The 23,989-nt window shown below is 41.7% G+C and overlaps 1 protein-coding gene and 1 long non-coding RNA gene across 3 annotated transcripts in view; both read right to left on the reverse strand.

The window, feature by feature from the left end:
* LOC309653533 (cyclin-Y-like protein 1) overlaps positions 1-3,685 on the reverse strand; it is a 33,972-nt gene extending 30,287 nt beyond the window's left edge. For both annotated transcript variants that reach the window (XM_082478459.1, XM_082478458.1), the window contains exon 1: positions 3,411-3,685. In XM_082478459.1, the coding sequence (XP_082334585.1) occupies positions 3,411-3,636 (226 nt within the window). In that variant the 5' untranslated portion in view covers positions 3,637-3,685. The remainder of the gene's footprint in view (positions 1-3,410) is intronic.
* LOC309653534 overlaps positions 1-23,989 on the reverse strand; it is a 250,798-nt gene that overhangs the window by 108,070 nt on the left and 118,739 nt on the right. The window lies entirely within an intron of this gene.

Consider the following 23,989-nt stretch of genomic DNA (forward strand, 5'->3'; position numbering starts at 1 on the left):
CAATGCATCAGTTTTTATCTGTGTCCCCTGAATAAAGCATTATAATGGGATTATAAAAGATGCTCAACCATAAAGGCTGGGTAAATGAATTATGCTCCAAGGTTATTCGATGGCCCAGTAAACAGTTGGTAAAAGGCAGGCTGTAGAGCTATGCGCAGTTGCATGGAAATACATCACCCTGGAGCACTCTCTAGGTGTCAGCACGGTTACAGGAGCTTCATGTCGTTACTTTTCTTTACAACAAAAAGTTACAAAGTGGCACATAAAGAACAATCCCATCTTTGTAAAATAAACACAATGTTATGTTTATATGCATACAAAAGGTTCAGGAAGAATCAACACCAAAATATTAATAAAAATTCTGGATATTCTGAGTGTGAGTGAAGGACTTTTCTGTGTTTTCTCAATCTTTCACATCAAATGTTCATTAATACTGTCACCAAAAAAAGGAAAGATCTGTTGCTCAGAGGTTTTTCCACATCATATTGCCAATTCCTTCCCTACCCACTCTTCAGGGGGATGGGAGGTAGGGGTCACTTGAGAGAGCACCTTTCACCAGAAAATTAGCAAAGCTCCTAAGGTCAGAACATAAAGGCTGTATGAAAAGTTGATGAATAAAAATAAAATCAGATAATAGGACCGTAGCATCTTCTTTTCTATTATGACACTACCATCAGTTATATTAGATATACTGTTAAAGACAAAGTAGTAAAAAATTCTTTTGAGTCTATCTGAAATCTATACTACGTTCTTAGGAGTTACTTTTTTGAGATGGCTTGAAGAAATCATGTTCTTCTCCAATGTTTCTGAAGAACAAGACAGAGCATCATTTATGTACGATTTTCTCTAAGTAACCAAATAATTCTTCACTGTAGAAAAGCCAAAATGTTTTATATCTGAGTAGGTATTTCTCAGTTTCCAGGGAAACTGATACAAAATTGTCTGAAATAAAGACATGAAGAGCAAACTTCCAATGTGCCTGTACTTTATATTTGGTGTTCTGACCTTGTTTCTATGGAAACTTAATTAATAGGCAAATGCTGAAATTGAGGTTTCTCTTATCACTTTATCGAATGCCCCCCCAAAAAAGACAAATTGAAATGAAATTTTAACAATCATGTTAAACATAAAAAGGTAAATTCTGTACTCATGAACTCTATTTTTCCAGTTCCTGATTTAGCACTCCTTCCTTATCATACATAGTCGTATGCTAAATGCTTAGTACCTTACCTGCCCGCTTACCAGCTTCCCCTAATGTCCCTCTGTCCAGGGCATTCTCGGCTTCAATTGGATTTCACCAGAACAAACTCTTTAAATTATATCAACGTGTTTACCTGACTGATAAATTTAGGCTATTTCATGACTTCTACTTTTATTCATATCCATTGCAATGTATGTACAGACAGAGAATGGAGAGGTAAATGTTGCTTCTGAGTTGTGTACAATAAACTGGAATGGCAATAATCAAAACTGGAGTATGCTGAGATAGGCCTAACTTATGGATAAATTATAATAAAATATAAGGTGCACTCTAAACAGTTTCTTAAGCATCCCAAGAACTGAATTTGGCATATCTACCACCTCCCAAGTCTGTCTCTTTTGTTCAGTAGCTGTGTTACACAGTCATTTCAGATCTCTAAGTCTTGGCTTCTTCATCGGCAACAGAGGGAGAATATATACGGGCCTTATTTGTAGATGGAAGGGCCGAGTGAAATACACAAGAAAATGCATTGTAAATCTTAAAAGAATTCTATAAAGGTCCAATTTTCGTCTCTCATCCTACACTAGCCAACTACTAACTGTTTTTAAAAATCATTTAGAGGCTTACCTTATAGCAACAAGCAGAGCAGTTTTCACAAGTACTTACATGCTTTGTGTTTAAAGCTACAATTAATTCACATAATTTGTTCATTCTTTCACAATATCTAACGATTCTGAAAAGGGAGTACTTTCCACTTACAAAGCCACGTCCATCATAAGGGTGAATCCACAGGCTTCATTATTCTAACTTTTAAAGAAATTAAATAAACCCAACTAAAATTTAAATAGAAGAGCTGTAAGACATTTCGTCTATGAAATAATGAAATAATCTCTGGCATTTAAATGAAACAAATGGGCCAGTGGGGCTTTAACATCTTTATGATACAATGTTTTATACTTCAAAGAACAGTCTTTATTAAAGTGCCACTATGCTACCCAGAATTTTTTTTTTTTTTAACCTAGAGCCATCCCTTTCCAAAATTCTAGAGGCAAAAATCAAACATTTCCTCTCTTCTCTCTCTCCTCTCCTCCCCGACAACACCCACCCCCAGCCACTTAGTCTACAGAACTTTTACCTGAACATTCCTAAAGTTAAATAGTATTCTACTGGGGGGGGGGGGGGCGGAGGAGGAGGGAGCCATGGAGACATTTTTCTGCAGGATGGATGTGGTATGTTAACTCCCAAACCTTTATATTACAAATTACAATCTGAATTTGTTTTTTCTCCTTTGAAACTTCTGTCCAGCAGTCTCAGGAACCACCTCACCCCTCCCTTAGAACAGGCAACGTGCAAAAGAAGTCGGTTAAGGCTGTGCAACTGAAGACATACTTGTGTCAAAGTGGGAATTTAAAAGTAATCAGAACTCCATGGGGTCTCCTTTGGTAAAGAAAAAAAACCCAACAACTATTCTCTGCAGCCGTGGCAGTAACGTTTCACACCGTTCACAGTTATTTTAAGCCCCTCTCCCACCATTTTCTTTCCTATCGTGTTCAAATTATAGTTAGAAGGGATAAAGTAGCTTCTATCAGGGCGACTGAAAACATTAAAATCCAAAGAATTTTAGTTAAGAACACCACACTGACTCTGTCCATCTCTATTTTGAATTTAAATGACAAATCCTCTAATGTTTGTCTTAATTGTCTCGAGTATCAACTACCTTAAGGAATAGAAATCTGTCATCAGGCCCTTACCTAGTTCCTTCGCTTAGGTACCATCTGGATAGGGAGACGGGATGGATACGCCGAAGTTAGAGTATTTAAGTTTGCATTAAGAAAAGAGAGACTACACCAGAAAGTCTCTGCTAAGTCCCACGAGATGTTAAATAGAACCACGAACAGGAAGGGCCGCGGATTGGAGGGTCTCAGGCCGGGCTGGGAAATGGGAACGGGGGAAAGAATTGGGCATTCGGGTAGGGAAGAGGGAAGGAGACTGGCCGGACGCGACTGGTAAAGAATAAGGGGTGGGGACGCCAAGCAGAGCCAGCCTTCGTCCCCGGTGCCCAGCCCTGGGAGAGCCAACTCCGGGCAAGAAGGAGCCCTAGGCGGCGTCTCCCTCCCGGGGGACCCTGGGGGCGGCGGAGGCCAGAGGTAAGCCCGAGAGCAGACGGCGCCGACCCCGCGAGGGGCGAGGCGCGCCCGCCGCTTCTTACCTTCGGGCATCTCCCGGTCGCTGATGTGCTGCAGGTGGTGGCCTTCGCCACCTGCGAAATCCAACTCGGCGGGTTCCACGGTAGCCGCCGCCGGAGCTACTGCCACCGCATTCCCGGCCGCCGCCTTGTAGACCTCAGACTCGCAGTCCGGCTCCGCTGACCCCCTGCGCCGGCCCGACTTGGGGCTGGCATTGGGGGACAGGCAACAACACAGCGAGTTCCCCATGGGGCGCCTTCACTCCTCGCCGCCGCCGCCTCCGCTCGTCCCCCGACTCCGCCGAGCACAGAAGCCGCCCCCTCCCCCAACAATGGCGCGGCGGGCACTGGCAGCCCCGGGCTATGCCGGGGCTGTGCCGCACATGCAGACGCGACTTCGCCCGCCGCTCTCCTGTCCGCCCAGCCGCCGGGGCCCCGGGCAGGGGTACGGCCCCGGCCGCACCCCTGCCCAGCCGCTGGGCCCCGGGCAGGGGTCCGGCCCCGGCCGCACCCCCGCCGCTGCCTCCCCGGAACCAACTAGTCTGTGAGGGCGGTGACCAGACCCGCTTATTTAAAAGGGCTGGGAACCAGACAAGCGCTGAGACGCGCAGCCACTGAGGGAGAGAGCGCAGCCGGAGCTCCTCCTCCTTCCGCTGCCACCTCCCGACTGAAAGTAGCTAGCCCGGCCGGCCCTTGCCTACCGGAATGTGTCCTTCGGTTACCTGGTTACGACGGACCAATCACGACCAGAGTTCCCTCCACGCGCCCTCCTCAGAGCGCAGGCATGTGACTCACAATGCCCCGCCCCCGCCCGCGGCTGCCCCGCCCCCCGAGCGGCGCGCCCCAGACTCTGGTTTCCATTCATCTCTCGCGCTCCGAGCTTTCCGGTCCTGCGGGAAGCGCCGCGGGAGTTTGTTAATCGAAGCCGTCCTGAGTCAGTGGGCTCTGTAGAAAGCCCCTGTTCGTAAAATGCCAGTTCAGTTAGCAACTCGCTTTCACTGGGTCCACAGTTGACTCATTTGATGTATTGCTCAACGAACTTAGTTTCACCCCAATTTTTGACCGTTTTTTATAACTGAATGCTCCTCCTGTCTTGCCTTCCAAAGAGTGTTAGTTTCCGCCTACAGTTTAACCATAGCAACCCCCGGGGCCCTGGTCCTACTCTCAATAAAGAGCTGTGGCTGTGTCTTGAATGAGACTCGAGGACACGTCACCCCTCCACTTCCTCATCAGCAAATTAGGGACCAAACTCCCCCCTCCCACCTCTGAGGCGCTGGGATTCAGCAACTCGCTTTTCTCGCCTGTTGCTCTCTTCCACGGCAGGAGTTTCCAGGTTTCCCTACTTTAGCCAACAACAACGCATAAAGCACGATTTTCTCATACAAACTTGAGAGTCACAAAGTGAAGTACCACGGTCTTGATTTGATGAAGATGATAACGATAGTTAACATTTGGCAAACACTATGCGCCCGCCCCCGTTCCAAGTGAGGTACTCATTTAACCCTCGGGAACAAAATCCTCAGAAACCTTCATTTTACAGATTTTACAGACGCTAAGTCACGTTCCCAAGGTCACATGATTGCTCAGGGGTGTGGCCAGGATTTGATCCCTGATTGTGTGGATCCCCAAAGGCACCTTATTGTGATCATCAGAAAATAAAGCTCGAAGTCAAATTTGGTTGGAAGTGGCATAGTGTATCAGGATTTTCTTTTTTTAAGGAGGAACAATTTTTTGATGTGGATTTTAAAATACTTTCCCTTCATTCAACATTGATTAGTCCCTCCTACATGCCAGGCACCCGTGTGTGAAAAATAGTCCTGCCCTCAGTGACCTCAGGCACGGTGAGAAAACAAAGGCTTAGAAAGCCCAACAGTCTGAGGTCACACTGCTGCAAAGTACTTAAACCTGAAATTCAAACCTAGATCTATTAACCCCAAGTAGATGCTGGGGTAAAGAGCTTGGTTTTCTTCCCAGAAACATGAGAGCCATTGAATGTTGTGAAGTTAAGGAGTCACTATCAGGTGGTTTGTAGTGAGGTCACGCTTGAGAATAAGTAGGACTGATGGAAGCAACAAAACCCATTAAGAGACTTTATATTCATCTAAGAGAGGAGTGAGGGCTCAAACTAAAGGCAGTGGCAGAGATTGGAGTGGAGGGAAAGGATCTGAGGTCATCTGGAAGGTAGAATAGAAGTGCTCAGTGACTAGATATGGAGCGGGAAGGGGAAAAGAGAAGCAAAAATGGCTGCTAGGGTTCTGGCTTAGGGAACTATGTAGAGTGTGGTTACTTTTTCTTAGATAGTGCAGGAAAAGGAAGAGGTTTGGGAAGGAAGATCATTTTGGGTTCTGTTAAGCGGAACATGGAAATGGAGCTCTCTGGTTGAAAGTAAGCCTCTGCAGGCTAAGTCCATTTTGTGATATCCCAACTTATGTTTTCAAAAATAACACATTAGATTAACCAAGATGGCGGAGTAGAAGGACGTGCTCTCACTCCCTCTTGCGAGAGCACCAGAATCACAACTTGCTGCTGGACAATCATTGACAGGAAGACCCTGGACTTCACCAAGGAGGATACCCCACGTCCAAGGACAGAGGAGAAGCCACAGTGAGACGGTAGGAGGGGTGCAATCAGAGTAAAATCAAATCCCATAACTGCTGGGTGGGTGACTCACAGGCTGGTGAACACTTATACCACAGAAGTCCACCCACTGGAGTGAAGGTTCTGAGCCCCACGTCAGGCTTCCCAACCTGGGGGTCTGGCTACGGGAGGAGGAATTCCTAGAGAATCAGACTTTGAAGCCTAGTGGGAATTGATTGCAGGACTTTGACAGGACTGGGGGAAACAGAGACCCCACTCTTGGAGGGCACATACAAAGTAATGTGTGCATCGGGACCCAGGGGAAGGAGCAGTGACCCTGGGGGAGACTGAACCAGACCTACCTGCTGGTGTTGGGGGGTCTCCTGCAGAGGCGAGTGGTGGCTCTGTTTCACCGTGGGGATAAGGACACTGGCAGCCGAGGTTCTGGGAAGTTCTCCTTGGTGTGAGCCCTCCCAGAGTCTGCCATTAACCCCACCAAACAGCACGGGTAGGCTCCAGTGTTGGGTTGCCTCAGGCAAAACAACCAACAGGGAGGGAACCCAGCCCCACCCATCAACAGTCAAGTGGATTAAGGTTTTACTGAGCTCTGACCGCCACAGCAACAGTCAGCTCTACCCACCACCAGAGCCTCCCATCAAGCCTCTTAGATAGCCTCAACCACCAGAGGGCAGACAACAGAAGCAAGAAAAACTACAATCCTGCAGCCTGTGGACCAAAAACCACAGTTACAGAAAGATAGAGAAGATGAAAAGGCAGAGGGCTATGTACCAGATGAAGGAACAAGAAAAAAACCCAGAAAAACAACTAAATGAAGTGGAGATAGGCAACCTTCCAGAAAAAGAATTCAGAATAATGATAGTGAAGATGATCCAGGACCTCGGAATAAGAATGGAGGCAAAGATTGAGAAGATGCAAGAAATGATTAACAAAGACCTAGAAGAATTAAAGAACAAACAAACAGAGATGACCAATACAATAACTGAAATGAAAACTACACTAGAAGGAATCAATAGCAGAATAACTGAGGCAGAAGAAAGGATAAGTGACCTGGAAGACAGAATGGTGGAATTCACTGCTGCGGAACAGACTAAAGAAAAAAGAATGAAAAGAAATGAAGACAGCCTAAGAGACCTCTGGGACAACATTAAACGCAACAACATTCGCATTATAAGGGTCCCAGAAGGAGAAGAGAGAGAGAAAGGACCAGAGAAAATATTTGAAGAGATTATAGTCGAAAACTTCCCTAACATGAGAAAGGAAATAGCCACCCAAGTCCAGGAAGCGCAGAGAGTCCCATACAGAATAAACCCAAGGAGAAACACGCCGAGACACATAGTAATCAAAGTGGCAAAAATTAAAGACAAAGAAAAATTATTGAAAGCAGCAAGGGAAAAACGACAAATAACATACAAGGGAACTCCCATAAGGTTAACAGCTGATTTCTCAGCAGAAACTCTGCAAGCCAGAAGGGAGTGGCATGATATACTTAATGTGATGAAAGGGAAGAACCTACAACCAAGATTACTCTACCCGGCAAGGATCACATTTAGATTTGATGGAGAAATGAAAAGCTTTACAGACAAGCAAAAGCTAAGAGAATTCAGCACCACCAAACCAGCTCTACAACAAATGCTAAAGGAACTTCTCTAAGTGGGAAACACAAGAGAAGAAAAGGACCTACAAAAACAAACCCAAAACAATTAAGAAAATGGTCATAGGAACATACATATCGATAATTACCTTAAACGTGAATGGATTAAACGCCCCAACCAAAAGACATAGACTGGCTGAATGGATACAAAAACAAGACCCATATATATGCTGTCTACAAGAGACCCACTTTAGACCTAGGGACACATACAGACTGAAAGTGAGGGGATGGAAAAAGATATTCCATGCAAATGGAAATCAAAAGAAAGCTGGAGTAGCTATACTCATATCAGATAAAATAGACTTTAAAATAAAGAATGTTACAAGAGACAAGGAAGGACACTACATAATGATCCAGGGATCAATCCAAGAAGAAGATATAACAATTATAAATATATATGCACCCAACATAGGAGCACCTCAATACATAAGGCAACTACTAACAGCTCTAAAAGAGGAAATCGACAGTAACACAATAATAGTGGGGGACTTTAACACTTCACTTACACCAATGGACAGATCATCCAAAATGAAAATAAATAAGGAAACAGAAGCTTTAAATGACACAATAGACCAGATAGATTTAATTGATATATATAGGACATTCCATCCAAAAACAGCAGATTACACGTTCTTCTCAAGTGCGCACGGAACATTCTCCAGGATAGATCACATCTTGGGTCACAAATCAAGCCTCAGTAAATTTAAGAAAATTGAAATCATACCAAGCATCTTTTCTGACCACAACGCTATGAGATTAGAAATGAATTACAGGGAAAAAAACGTAAAAAAGACAAACACATGGAGGCTAAACAATACGTTACTAAATAACCAAGAGATCACTGAAGAAATCAAAGAGGAAATAAAAAAATACCTAGAGACAAATGACAATGAAAACACGACGACCCAAAACCTATGGGATGCAGCAAAAGCGGTTCTAAGAGGGAAGTTTATAGCTATACAAACCTACCTAAAGAAACAAGAAAAATCTCAAGTAAACAATCTAACCTTACACCTAAAGAAACTAGAGAAAGAAGAACAAACAAAACCCAAAGTTAGCAGAAGGAAAGAAATCATAAAGATCAGAGCAGAAATAAATGAAATAGAAACAAAGAAAACAATAGCAAAGATCAATAAAACTAAAAGCTGGTTCTTTGAGAAGATAAACAAAATTGATAAGCCATTAGCCAGACTCATCAAGAAAAAGAGGGAGAGGACTCAAATCAATAAAATCAGAAATGAAAAAGGAGAAGTTACAACAGACACCGCAGAAATACAAAACATCCTAAGAGACTACTATAAGCAACTTTATGCCAATAAAATGGACAACCTGGAGGAAATGGACAAATTCTTAGAAAGGTATAACCTTCCAAGACTGAATCAGGAAGAAACAGAAAATATGAACAGACCAATCACAAGTAATGAAATTGAAACTGTGATTAAAAATCTTCCAACAAACAAAAGTCCAGGACCAGATGGCTTCACAGGTGAATTCTATCAAACATTTAGAGAAGAGCTAACACCCATCCTTCTCAAACTCTTCCAAAAAATTGCAGAGGAAGGAACACTCCCAAACTCATTCTATGAGGCCACCATCACCCTGATACCAAAACCAGACAAAGACACTACAAAAAAAGAAAATTACAGACCAATATCACTGATGAATATAGATGCAAAAATCCTCAACAAAATACTAGCAAACAGAATCCAACAACACATTAAAAGGATCATACACCACGATCAAGTGGGATTTATCCCGGGGATGCAAGGATTCTTCAATATACGCAAATCAATCAATGTGATACACCATATTAACAAATTGAAGAATAAAAACCATATGATCATCTCAATAGATGCAGAAAAAGCTTTTGACAAAATTCAACACCCATTTCTGATAAAAACTCTCCAGAAAGTGGGCATAGAGGGAACCTACCTCAACATAATAAAGGCCATATATGACAAACCCACAGCAAACATCATTCTCAATGGTGAAAAACTGAAAGCATTTCCTCTAAGATCAGGAACGAGACAAGGATGTCCACTCTCACCACTATTATTCAACATAGTTCTGGAAGTCCTAGCCACGGCAATCAGAGAAGAAAAAGAAATAAAAGGAATACAAATTGGAAAAGAGGAAGTAAAACTGTCACTGTTTGCGGATGACATGATACTATACATAGAGAATCCTAAAACTGCCACCAGAAAACTGCTAGAACTAATTAATGAATATGGTAAAGTTGCAGGATACAAAATTAATGCACAGAAATCTCTTGCATTCCTATACACTAATGATGAAAAATCTGAAAGAGAAATTATGGAAGCACTCCCATTTACCATTGCAACAAAAAGAATAAAATACCTAGGAATAAACCTACCTAGGGAGACAAAAGACCTGTATGCAGAAAACTATAAGACACTGATGAAAGAAATTAAAGATGATACCAACAGATGGAGAGATATACCATGTTCTTGGATTGGAAGAATCAACATTGTGAAAATGAGTATACTACCCAAAGCAATCTACAGATTCAATGCAATCCCTATCAAATTACCAATGGCCTTTTTTACGGAGCTAGAACAAATCATCTTAAAATTTGTATGGAGACACAAAAGACCCCGAATAGCCAAAGCAGTCTTGAGGGGAAAAAAATGGAGCTGGAGGAATCAGACTCCCTGACTTCAGACTATACTACAAAGCTACAGTAATCAAGACAATATGGTACTGGCACAAAAACAGAAACATAGATCAATGGAACAAGATAGAAAGCCCAGAGATTAACCCACGCACCTATGGTCAACTAATCTATGACAAAGGAGGCAAAGATATACAATGGAGAAAAGACAGTCTCTTCAATAAGTGGTGTTGGGAAAACTGGACAGCTACATGTAAAAGAATGAAATTAGAATACTCCCTAACACCATACACAAAAATAAACTCAAAATGGATTAGAGACCTAAATATAAGACTGGACACTATAAAACTCTTAGAGGAAAACATAGGAAGAACACTCTTTGACATAAATCACAGCAAGATCTTTTTTGATCCACCTCCTAGAGTAATGGAATTAAAAACAAAAATAAACAAGTGGGACCTAATGAAACTTCAAAGCTTTTGCACAGCAAAGGAAACCATAAACAAGACGAAAAGACAACCCTCAGAATGGGAGAAAATATTTGCAAATGAATCAACGGACAAAGGATTAATCTCCAAAATATATAAACAGCTCATTCAGCTCAATATCAAAGAAACAATCACCCCAATCCAAAAATGGGCAGAAGACCTAAATAGACATTTCTCCAAAGAAGACATACAGACGGCCACGAAGCACATGAAAAGATGCTCAACATCACTAATTATTAGAGAAATGCAAATCAAAACTACAATGAGGTATCACCTCACTCCTGTTAGAATGGGCATCATCAGAAAATCTACAAACAACAAATGCTGGAGAGGGTGTGGAGAAAAGGGAACCCTCTTGCACTGTTGGTGGGAATGTAAATTGATACAGCCACTATGGAGAACAATATGGAGGTTCCTTAAAGAACTAAAAATAGAATTACCATATGACCCAGCAATCCCACTACTGGGCATATACCCAGAGAAAACCATAATTCAAAAAGACACATGCACCCGAATGTTCATTGCAGCACTATTTACAATAGCCAGGTCATGGAAGCAACCTAAATGCCCATCAACAGACGAATGGATAAAGTTGTGGTACATATATACAATGGAATATTACTCAGCCATAAAAAGGAACGAAATTGAGTCATTTGTTGAGACGTGGATGGAGCTAGAGACTGTCATACAGAGTGAAGTAAGTCAGAAAGAGAAAAACAAATATCATATATTAATGCATGTATGTGGAACCTAGAAAAATGGTACAGATGAGCCAGTTTGCAGGGCAGAAGTTGAGACACAGATGTAGAGAATGGACATATGGACACCAAGGGGGGAAAACTGTGGTGAGGTGGGGATGGTGGTGTGCTGAATTGGGCGATTGGGATTGACATGTATACACTGATGTGTATAAAATTGATGCCTAATAAGAACCTGCAGTATAAAAAAGCAAACAAAACAACTAATACTAAACTTTCATTGGGTTATTTGTATGGAAATATGTTAATATAAATGTTTCAGACATTACATGAAATTTCTAAAAATCTTATATTTGTATTTGTATGGAAATATGTATGGAAATATGTTAATATAAATGTTTCAGACATTACATGAAATTTCTAAAAATCTTATATTTGTATGGAAATATGTATGGAAATATGTTAATATAAATGTTTCAGACATTACATGAAATTTCTAAAAATCTTATATGTTCTGGTATAATGTTATATGTAATAATCCTAGTTATTACTTTAAAATGTATATCTCAGAAATAACTAATTTTCTTGTCAACTGCATTATTATGAACTTTCATCAAATCTTTTACCGTGGTCATTTTTAAGGCTTTTGTCATTTACAGACAGTTCTGGGTGTACTCTGATGATTTTGCAAATATGTTCCTATAAAAGGGTTTCATCTTCAAGAAATTCATGGAAAAGACTCTGACATGTACAGGTTTCTGGTAACTGACTGTACTGCTGAACTGAATGAATAAGCATTTTCAGAACTCTGATGAAAAACTTATGAACTCATAAAAGTGCTAACAAAAGATCAAGATGAAAAAAAACAATTAATTACATGGGACTGAGTGAACTGATGAGGATGAGTATAATTTTTGTGACTTTCTGTCTGAATTAAAAAAAAAAAAAAAAATCCCACAAGGACTCAGAGGCAAAGAATATACAAATCAATTTTCACTGCAAAGTAAAGGAGCTGTTACAGTGGAGGATTACTGGACTGAATGTCAATATTATGACATAGTATGAGTGTGTTTCATGTTTGGTAATGGCAATCATTGTTGCTTTTGTTGTGGTCATCCATGTACAATGCTTGGTGTCAGTCTATTTATCTCTTGTAAAAATAAAATACAGTGTGTGTGTGTGTGTGTGTGAAAAAAAAAAAAAAGGAAATGATATAAATGTGACTATGAATGAGTGTATTCAATAGTTAAAATGATCTATTATATTAGTGATATATATTGTGGAATTAGTATTGTTTTTCTCTAAAGAGCAATGTGGAATAAAAGTTATTTGTTTCATTTAAAAAAAAAAAAAAATAACACATTAAATCAATTTAAAAATGTGATTGGGGAAATTCCCTAATGTTGACGGCTAAGAATATCACATTTTTCATGGAGCAACTTGGAATCTATGGTTTTAGTAAATGAGGCATCCTATGTAAAATAAAACTGGTAAATGAGAGCTCTACCCACCACCAGAGCCTCCCATCAAGCCTCTTAGATAGCCTCAACCACCAGAGGGCAGACAGCAGAAGCAAGAAAAACTACAATCCTGCAGCCTGTGGACCAAGAAACACAATTAGAGAAAGATAGACAAGATGAAAAGGCAGAGGGCTAGGTACCAGATGAAGGAACAAGAAAAAACCCCAGAAAAACAACTAAATGAAATGGAGATAGGCAACCTTCCAGAGAAAGAATTCAGAATAATGATAGTGAAGATGATCCAGGACCTCGGAATAAGAATGGAGGCAAAGATTGAGAAGATGCAAGTAATGATTCACAAAGACCTAGAAGAATTAAAGAACAAACAAACAGAGATGACCAATACAATAACTGAAATGAAAACTACACTAGAAGGAATCAATAGCAGAATAACTGAGGCAGAAGAACGGATAAGTGACCTGGAAGACAGAATGGTGGAATTCACTGCTGTGGAACAGACTAAAGAAAAAAGAATGAAAAGAAATGAAGACAGCCTAAGAGACCTCTGGGACAACATGAAACGCAACAACATTCACATTATAGGGGTCCCAGAAGGAGAAGAGAGAGAGAAAGGACCCGAGAAAATATTGGAAGAGATTATAGTCAAAAATTTCCCTAACATGGGAAAGGAAACAGCCACCCAAGTCCAGGAAGCACAGAGAGTCTCAGGCAGGATAAACCCAAGGAGAAACACGCCAAGACACATAGTAATCAAACTGACAAAAATTAAAGACAAAGAAAAATTATTAAAAGCAACAAGGGACAAACGACAAATAACATACAAGGGAACTCCCATAAGGTTAACAGCTGATTTCTCAGCAGAAACTCTACAAGCCAGAAGGAGTGGGACGATATATTTAAAGTGATGAAGGAGAAGAACTTGTAACTAAGATTACTCTACCTAGCAAGGACCTCATTCAGATTTGATGAAGAAAGCAAAAGCTTTACAGACAAGCAAAAGCTAAGAGAATTCAGCACCACCAAACCAGCTCTGCAACAAATGCTAAAGGAACTTCGTTAAGTGGGAAACACAAGAGAAGAAAAGGACCTACAAAAACAAACCCCAAACAATTAAGAAAATGGTAATAGGAACAAACATATCGAAAACTACCTTAAATGTGAACGGATTAAATGCTCCAACCAAAAGACACAGTCTCGCTAAATGGATACAAAAACAAGACCCACGTATATGCTGTCTACAAGAGACCAACTTCAGACCTAGGGACACATACAGACTGAAAGTGAGGGGATGGAAAAAGATATTCCATGAAAATGGAAATCAAAAGAAAGCTGGAGTAGCAATACTCATATCACATAAAATAGACTTTAAAATAAAGAATGTTACAAGAGACAAAGAAGGACACTACATAATGATCAAGGGATCAATCCAAGAAGAGGATATAACAATTATAAATATATATGCACGCAACATAGGAGCACCTCAATACATAAGGTAAATGCTAACAGCTATAAAAGAGGAAATCGACAGTAACACAATAAGAGTGGGGGACTTTAACACCTCAATTACACCAATGGACAGATCATCCAGCCAGAAAATTAATAAGGAAACACAAGCTTTAAATGACACAAGAGACCAGATATATTTAATTGATATTTATAGGATATTTCATCTGAAAAGAGCAGATTACACTTTCTTCTCAAGTGCACATGGAACATTCTCCAGGATAGATCATATCTTGGGTCACAAATCTAGCCTTGGTAAATTTAAGAAAACTGAAATCATATCAAGTGGCTTTTCCAAACACAACATTAGGAGATTAGAAATCAATTACAGGAAAAAAACATAAAAAACACAATCACATGGAGGCTAAACAGTACATTACTAAATAACCAAGAGATCACTGAAGAAATCAAAGAGGAAATCAAAAAATACCTAGAGACAAATGACAATGAAAACATGATGATCCAAAACCTATGGGATGCAGCAAAAGCAGTTCTAAGAGGGAAGTTTATAGTAATGCAATCCTACCTCAAGAAACAAGAAAAATCTCAAATAAACAATCTAACCTTACACCTAAAGGAACTAGAGAAAGAAGAACAAACAAAACCCAAAGTTAGTAGGAGGAAAGAAAACATAAAGATCAGAGCAGAAATAAATGAAATAGAAACAAAACAAGAGCAAATATCAGTGAAACTAAAAGCTGGTTCTTTGAGAAGATAAACAAAATTGATAAACCTTTAGCCAGACTCACCAAGAAAAAGACGGAGAGAACTCAAATTAATTGAATTAGAAATAAAAAAGGAGAAGTTACAACAGACACTGCAGAAATACAAAGGATCATAAGAGACTACTACAAGCAACTCTATGCCAGTAAAATGGACAACCTGGAAGAAATGGACAAATTCTTAGAAAGGTGTAACTTTCCAAGACTGAACCAGGAAGAAATAGAAAATATGAACAGACCAATCACAAGTAATGAAACTGAAACTGTGATTAAAAACAAAAGTCCAGGACCAGATGTCTTCACAGGTGAATTCTATCAAACATTTAGAGACCAGCTAACACCCATCCTTCTCAAACTCTTCCAAAAAATTGCAGAGGAAGGAACACTCCCAAACTCATTCCATGAGACCACCATCACCCTGATACCAAAACCAGACAAAGATACTACAAAAAAAGAAAATTACAGACCAATATCACTGATGAATATAGATGCAAAAATCCTCAACAAAATACTAGCAAACAGAATCCAACAACACATTAAAAGGATCATACACCATGATAAAGTGGGATTTATCCCAGGAATGCAAGAATTCTTCAATATATGCATATTATTCAGTGTGATAAACCATACTAACAAATTGGAGAATAAAAACCATATGATCGTCTCAATAGATGCAGAAAAAGCTTTTGACAGAATTCAAAACCCATTTATGATAAAAATCCTCCAGAAAGTGGGCATAGAGGGAACCTACCTCAACATAATAAAGGCCATACACGACAAACCCACAGCAAACATCATTCTCAGTGGTGAAAAACTGAAACCATTTCCTCTAAGATCAGGAACAAGACAAGGATGTCCACTCTTGCCACTCCTATTCAACATAGTTTTGCAAAAAACTATGTAAATAGTGCTGTCAGGTAGTGCTTCTTCTTTGGAAGAAGAAAAAGAAATAAAAGGAATATAAACTGAAAAGAAGAAGTAAAACTGTCACTGTTTGCAGATAACATGATACTATACATAGAGAATCCTAAAGATGCCACCAGAAAACTACTAGAGCTAATCAATGAATTTGGTAAAGTTGCAGGATACAAAATTAATGCACAGAAATCTCTTGCATTCCTATGCAGTAACAATGAAAGATCAGAAAGATAAATTAAGGAAATGATCCCATTCACCATTGCAACAAAAAGAATAAAATACCTAAGAATAAACCTACCTAAGGAGATAAAAGACCTCTACTCAGAAAACTTTAAGACACTGATGAAAGAAATCAAGGATGACACAAACAGATGGAGAGATATACCATGTTCTTGGATTGGAAGAATCAATATTGTGAAAATGACTATACTACCCAAAGCAATCTGCAGATTCAATGCAATCCCTATCAAATTACCAATGGCATTTTTTACAGAACTACAACAAAAAATCTTAAAATGTGTATGGAGACACAAAAGACCCCGGATAGCCAAAGCAATCTTGAGGGAAAAAAACGGAGCTGGAGGAATCAGACTCCCTGACTTCAGACTATACTACAAAGCTACAGTAATCAACACAATATGGTACTGGCCCAAAAAAGAAATATAGATCAGTGGAACAGGATAGAAAGCCCAGAGGTAAACCCACACACCTATGGTCAACTAATCTATGACAAAGGAGGCAAGGATATACAATGGAGAAAAGACAGTCTCTTCAATAAGTGGTGCTGGAAAAACTGGACAGCTACATGTAAAAGAATGAAATTAGAACACTCCCTAGCACCATACACAAAAATAAACTCCAAATGGATTAAAGACCTAAAAGTAAGACCAGACACTATAAAACTCTTAGAGGAAAACATAGGAAGAACACTCTTTGACATAAATCACAGCAAGATCTTTTTTGACCCACCTCCTAGAGAAATGAAATAGAAACAAAAATAAACAAATGGGACCTAATGAAACTTAAAAGCTTTTGCACAGCAAAGGAAACTATATACAAGATGAAAAGACAACTCTCAGAATGGGAGAAAATATTTGCAAATGAATCAATGGACAAAGGATTAATCTCTAAAATATATAAACAGCTAATGCAGCTCAATATTAAAAAAAAAAAAAAACCCAATCAAAAAATGGGCAGAAGACCTAAATAGACATCTCTCCAAAGAACACATACAGATGGCCAAGAGGCACATGAAAAGCTGCTCAACATCATTAATTATTAAAGAAATGCAAATCAAAACTACAATGAGGTATCACCTCACACTGTTCAGAATGACCATCATCAAAAAATCTACAAACAGTAAATGTTGGAGAGGGTGTGGAGAAAAGGGAACCCTCTTGCAGTGTTGGTGGGAATGTAAATTGATACAGCCACTATGGAGAACAGTATGGAGTTTCCTTAAAAAACGAAAAATAGAATTACCATATGACCCAGCAATCCCACTACTGGGCATATACCCAGAGAAAACCATAATTCAAAAAGACACATGCACGCCAATGTTCATTGCAGCACTATTTATAACAGCCAGGTCATGGAAGCAACCTAAGTGTCCATCGACAGACAAATGGATACAGAAGATGTGGTACATATACGCAGTGGAATATTACTCAGCCATAAAAAGAAACGAAACTGAGTTATTTGTAGAGATGTGGATGGACCCAGAGACTGTCATACTGAGTGAAGTAAGTCAGAAAGAGGAAAACAAATATTGTATATTAACGCATATTTGTGGACTCTAGAAACATGGTACAGATGAACCGGTTTGCAAGGCAGAAATAGAGACACAAATATAGAGAACAAACATACGGACACCAAGGAGGGAAAGCGGGGGCAGGGTGGTGGTGGTGTTGGGATGAATTGGGAGATTGGGAATGACTTATATACACTAATGTGTATAATATAGATAACTAATAAGAGCAAATGATTTTTCCAAATGTGCTATAACATACACACACACATGCACGCACACACTGTCTCCTGTTTGTAATCAATTCTATCCCACCTGGATCTTTTCTTATTAATCCCCCTCAAAAAAAAGAATTAAATGATAGTCATTATTCTAGAGATATGAGTATCCTCCCTATTTTTCTCCCGACCTTACAGGTGAGTCACACAAAGAAGTTGGTACCTGCTCACCGTCGCACAGAGTCACCTGAGAGCATCCAGGCCCCAGACTCTGGGGTCACAGAGCCAGGGTACAACCGGGCAGCTGATGGTCCAGGCAGCCTCCCGAGACGCCAAGCTGAGCACTTATGATTAACACATACGGTATTCTCGGAAGGTCGTGTCTCTCTCCCTCATAACAGCCATAAACATCTGCGATCATGTTTTCCGTGTGTCACTCTTTTCCTGTGCACACAGCCACAGCCGTACCCCCAGCAACAAGCAGCAGTCACCACTCGGGGCAGGAAGGAAGCACCTGTCGCCCGCCACTCACGCCCCCCTGCCCCGCCCCAAAGCCTGCGCTTCCAGAATCTACCTCCGCTAGTGGTCATGGGTGGGGGGAGCTGGGGGGTGCTCACCGGCATGCACCTTGTGTCTGGACCCCTTCTGTCCTGCTTTGTCCTCTCAGCTCCCAGCACAGCTCCTAACAGGTGCTCACACTTTGCTCTGTTAATGATGTACACGCATAAATGGTGTGCACGCAGGTGCAGGTACGTACACATCTGTAACCACAAAGTACTTTTCCAAATGACATTTAAGTTTACCTTCATAAAGTCCTGACCCCTTCAGGAAAACCCTCAAGGCTGTGGAAAAGGCCAGCTTGGCGCCACTTCTCCTGGCTGCCCTCCCCGGCAGGAAGGCAGTGAAACCTCTGGCGTTTCTAATGCCACAAATGCAGAAGCTGCTATTTGTCTACCTTGTCACACAAGCCATGACAGCCTGGATCTATCACCAAGATGACAGGACTAGCACTGCCTATGTCGAGCCCACACACCTTCCCCAAAGCACTGCTGCCGCCTCAAGGGGTCCGAATGTCCCCAGGTTTACAGTTGAGGAGTAATTTCATGCTCCTCAGCACGTAACAAAAACTTAAGATAATTATAATGTGAAGAGTCAACTAATGGAGCCATTTGGTAAAGTATAATTATCTGAAGAGAAATCATTAAGGATAATATTCAGCAGGATAGAGATGAGAAGAGAATACGGTATATTTTACCATTAACAGTTATGCTGATTTGTAAAATTGATATCAAAATGCAGCAATTATAAAAATATAAAGGCACAATTTTATTCAAACCCGAAATAGCTAATCAGGGATTCCCTGATGGCACAGTGGTTAAGAATCCACCTGCCAATGCAGGGGACGTGGGTTCGAGCCCTGGTCCAGGAAGACGCCACATGCCGCGGGGCAACTAAGCCCGTGCGCCACAACTACTGAGCCTGCGCTCTAGTGCCCACGAGCCACAACTACTGAGCCCCCGTGCCACAACTACTGAAGCCCGCATGCCTAGAACCTGTGCTCTGCAACAAGAGAAGCCACCGCAATGAGAAGCCCACGCGCAGCAACGAAGACCCAATGCAGCCTAAAATAAATAAATAAATAAATAAATAAATAAATTTACAAAATAGCTAATCATAAATATAAATTCTCAGTACAAGAGTCAGAAACAGAACTTCCTCCCTCTTACAGCATGACATACCATTAATTCAGATAAATACTTATGATTCAACAGTGCGTATCAGCTGTTACGTACCAGGCATGTAATTTATTCACCCAGTCTTGCGTCTCTTTCTGAAAGAAAGGGGAACTTCCCCCCTCACTCACAAGCAGCCTCACTGGCAAAGCTGCAATCATGCCCTTTCCAAAGGCAATCATTGACTTAGACTGGTCCATATTTACACCTGAGGGTGGGATGAGGCCCATAAAGCATACGGGCACCAGATACCCAGACAAACGTGGGTTCTGAAAGCAAGAGAGAAGGGGCGCGGCTGTGACTGGGAATGAGCAGGGCTGATGGAGGCTGGGACAGAGGCCAGGGACGGGGTCAACGTCCAGGGAGAGACGAGAGCGTGAGCAAAGGCCCTGAGGCGGCCTCAAGGGCACGAGCACATCAGACAGAGACATGAGCTGGCTGGGTGGTGCTGCCGTTGTCTGACATATAAACACAGAGAGAGAGCGGGGTTTCGGGATTCAGATTAGGCGGAGGATCTTGGAAGTGTTAACTGGACAGCCAAGCGGGGCTCACCGAGGCACCGTGTTGGGCATCAGTGGGTTAACCAGAGGCAGGTGAGGCCACCTGGAAACATACAGCGAGAAAAGAACCTGCAGCAGAAGGTCTGTACACCGCACTCTGAAAGGCAGAGCAGAGGACCAGGTCCCCAAAGAGCCGGAGACGGAAGGAGGAAAAGCAGAGGGTCGGGGAGGGAGGCGTGCCAGGTGAGCCGTCAGCAGCTCAAACCCCTTGGAGGTGAAGCCAGAGGGGCAGCAGGTCTGGGGACACGGTGGCCTAAGTGTTGCAGGGACAGAGGTGAAGATGGCCAGCTGGGGGCAGGGACCACGAAGGGACAGCTCCCAGGGCAACACACTCGGAGGGAAAGAGTCAGGGAGGTGGGTTCAGCTCCCCTGCCACCTCTTGGATTCTGACTTAGCAAGGGAAGCTGGTCTCCCTTTAAAGAAGACCCGACGGCCACCGCACTTAGTTTCTGAAAGTCGTGTCACGCAAAATGTGTGCGAACGTTGTCAAATGTGACATTTATTGTCAATAGAAAGTGTTGTAATTCCTGATAGGAATAATTGGCAGTTATGTCACACTTTATAAATACAGATTATTCTCCTAAACACTAGCTCAATGAACAAAAATGTCCTAATGTAGAATCTGGGTGCATCCATGTGGTTATATTCTTACTGATATGAATTCATAAAACAGACAATAAAATATACACCTGCTGAGAGCATTCACATTCATTCTAGAAATGGAATTGGATTCTTACAATGATTTGTCATTCAAACTACTTCGATTAAAATACAAATAATTACAGTTACTTCTCTTTTAGTCAACGCTTAAATGCAATTACCACTCACTGGAAGGGGAGGGGAGTCAGCCTTCAACTAAAATCAGCACGAGAAATAAAACAGTATGAATGCTAATAACACCATGAGATTTACAATACTGAACCTTACCATTTATATGATCGTATTTATAATAGTACAATTCAGCGCCATAATACAATGGTATTCATCCAAATTTCAAATGAATTTTGGCGCCTATCAAAACTAGAATTGCTGTCAAATGTCAACAGTTTAGAGTCAGATTTATTCACTCAGAATAATAAGTGTGACTGTAAATAACCTGCAGACAGTGTTGAGTGCAAAGCGCCGAGACTCAGCCGCTCTGGAAACTCTCACAAGGTCATCGCCGGTGCCAGGGCTCCACGGCAGGGCAGCTCGGCGCCCACACGTAACTGGCCTTTTCTAACTGTTTCCAACAGGGCCTGCTGAGTGGTCCGCTAAGCAAGCTAAGAGTCACATTCACTTTTTAAAAGTCCTACTTCCTTGCTTCATTAAAAGATAGCTAGTTAACAATATTTATGGATGTAAAACTACAGCCTCCGTAGAAAACAGAAACTGTCTCACCAATAATTTCAATTGAGAAATCACAACAGCATAATATTCGCCACACTTTTGCAACAGCCTTGAAGATGAGACGCAAGAGAGGAAGGAGGTGAGGCTGCGGGGAGGCCGGAGGGCGGGCGTCCAGGGCGCCGAGCCTCCGCCGCTCAGCGCAGAATGAGTGGGGACCTCGGTGGCCTGGGGGAAACTGACATCCAGTGTTCCCTGAAAACAAGCCCAAAGCTCTCCAAAGGTACAATCTGAATGACAACATGCAGTAACCAGCTGATACTAAGGAAAAGCACACGCCAGTCGAAACACAAATACTTTTTTCCACGAAATTCGCATGCACTTTTCCCCCAAAAGCATTTCTTGAACCTGCCTTGCTACATTGCAAAAAATACAGGTAGATTCTAATTAGCGAGTTTCTGAGGATGTCGGAATCAGGTCTGAAGTGACTCAGAACCCAGACCACAGGTTCTTCGGGCGAGGGGGAGGCAGGGGACACACGGTTCCCCGTCCCCGTCCCGCCTGGAGCGGCCACCCATCACCCGTGTCCACGTGCCTCAGAGCGAGTGTCTGCTCTGAGAAGGACAGCGCGGGGGCCTGGGGTACAGAGACGGACCTCACGTGCCCGACGCCACCTGCTTCCTGTGGTGGCAGGCGAGCTGCTCTCATAATTCTGCAGCTGGGGTACCCGTGTGACAGAGAGGGAACCGGGCTATAAACTCACTGACACGAGCTCCCTCCCTCCACCCAGCGATAAAGCAGCTCAACGTCTCCGTCTGCCACTCACTCCCTTGACCGAACTCACATCAGTGCTGCCCTCTTGTCACCCTTCGTAAGTGTGTCTCCTGGGACATCTAGGGACATGGAACTAAATTAACGTTGAAATTTAAAAAGCCACATTTATGTTTATGTAGCTATACAGGCATGTAGATATAAAAGGTCGCTGTTCTACACATGTTTGGTGAAATACGGCAATTTTTACATCTGGTATTTTCAATAAATAAGCACACTTTTTAAACTTGGATCTTGGAAACCTATCCAAGATAGGAAACCTATCTCCTGGTAAAGTCAGGTAATTCCCCATCTTAAAATATGTGAATCTTGCTTATGACATCATAGAGATCATCAGAAATTCTACACTTGAAATCAAAGATGAGTCAGCAAGGATGAGAAACACGTGACAAAAGCCTAGAACAAACGGACATCCTTCCCCAGAGGTTACCTGTTTCCTTTAGCTCCCGCGACAACTCACATCTCTAACTAGATGACGAAGTGGTGACATTACTAGATGCATACTTTAAATGACCTGACATGCTCTCACCTTCCAGTCGCCAAGCTCACCGTGAGAACTCACATATGACTGGCTCTCCCAGGCTTCCAGCCCCTCGACTGAAGCAGTGATGTTAATTAAAAACAGAAAGTTGCGTTCAGCACAAACCAACAGCAGTGTTTGAACAGGAAAGCAGGACACCTTTACACACTGCACTGGCGGTTCTCCACCCAGGGGTTTAACCACAGGGACACAGGAGACTCAGGGACACAGGTATATGAACTGGCTCAACTTAGGGAATACATGTAACAGGGTACGGCTACCTAAAACGAAAGAGAAAAAGAAGTTCCAATCCTGAGCAAGAGACATTCAAATGTGGCCAAATTCTCATGATTCAAACCAGCAGTCGTAAAGAACATGTTGTTTTTCTGACTTCAAAAAAATGTTTACAACTAGAAATATAATGGGTTTGAAACGATTTTCTTGTATGTCATCATTTTTCTAATTAGAAGCACTAAGTTCTCCTTCTTAACTGAAATGATTAAATAACTATGTAAACTCAATGATGTTATGGACAGTTACTGATAAGAAAAGCAGCAAATCTGCATGCTTGTCTAGACTCCAAGGATTCAAGTGAAAAATTTATGGCCATCAGAGGTCCACAGTGCAAAGATGTTTAGGGCCATTTTCCAGCCAAGGTTCCAGCCATGATTGTGAGCTATGAATGTTCCCGTTTTAAAAGACACATGTGTAGACAGAACAGTTAACAGATTTGTTATAAATGAGCAAGAATCTGAGCTCTGCTGTAGGCCGGAGCACGCAGCATCTGAGCACACCTGATTACTTAGGACACCGGAGGGACCATTCCTGCTATTACGGGATCCATGTTACTATTCCAACACTTGTCCTTTGGTGCTGACAGAACTTCCTGGCTGGAACACAATCATGGCTGGAACCTTGGCTGGAAAATGGCCCTAAACATCTTTGCACTGTGGACCTCTGATGGCCATAAATTTTTC

Source organism: Balaenoptera physalus, assembly GCF_965194825.1.
Source record: "Balaenoptera physalus genome assembly, contig: HAP1_SCAFFOLD_559, whole genome shotgun sequence".
NCBI classification, from domain to species: domain Eukaryota; kingdom Metazoa; phylum Chordata; class Mammalia; order Artiodactyla; family Balaenopteridae; genus Balaenoptera; species Balaenoptera physalus.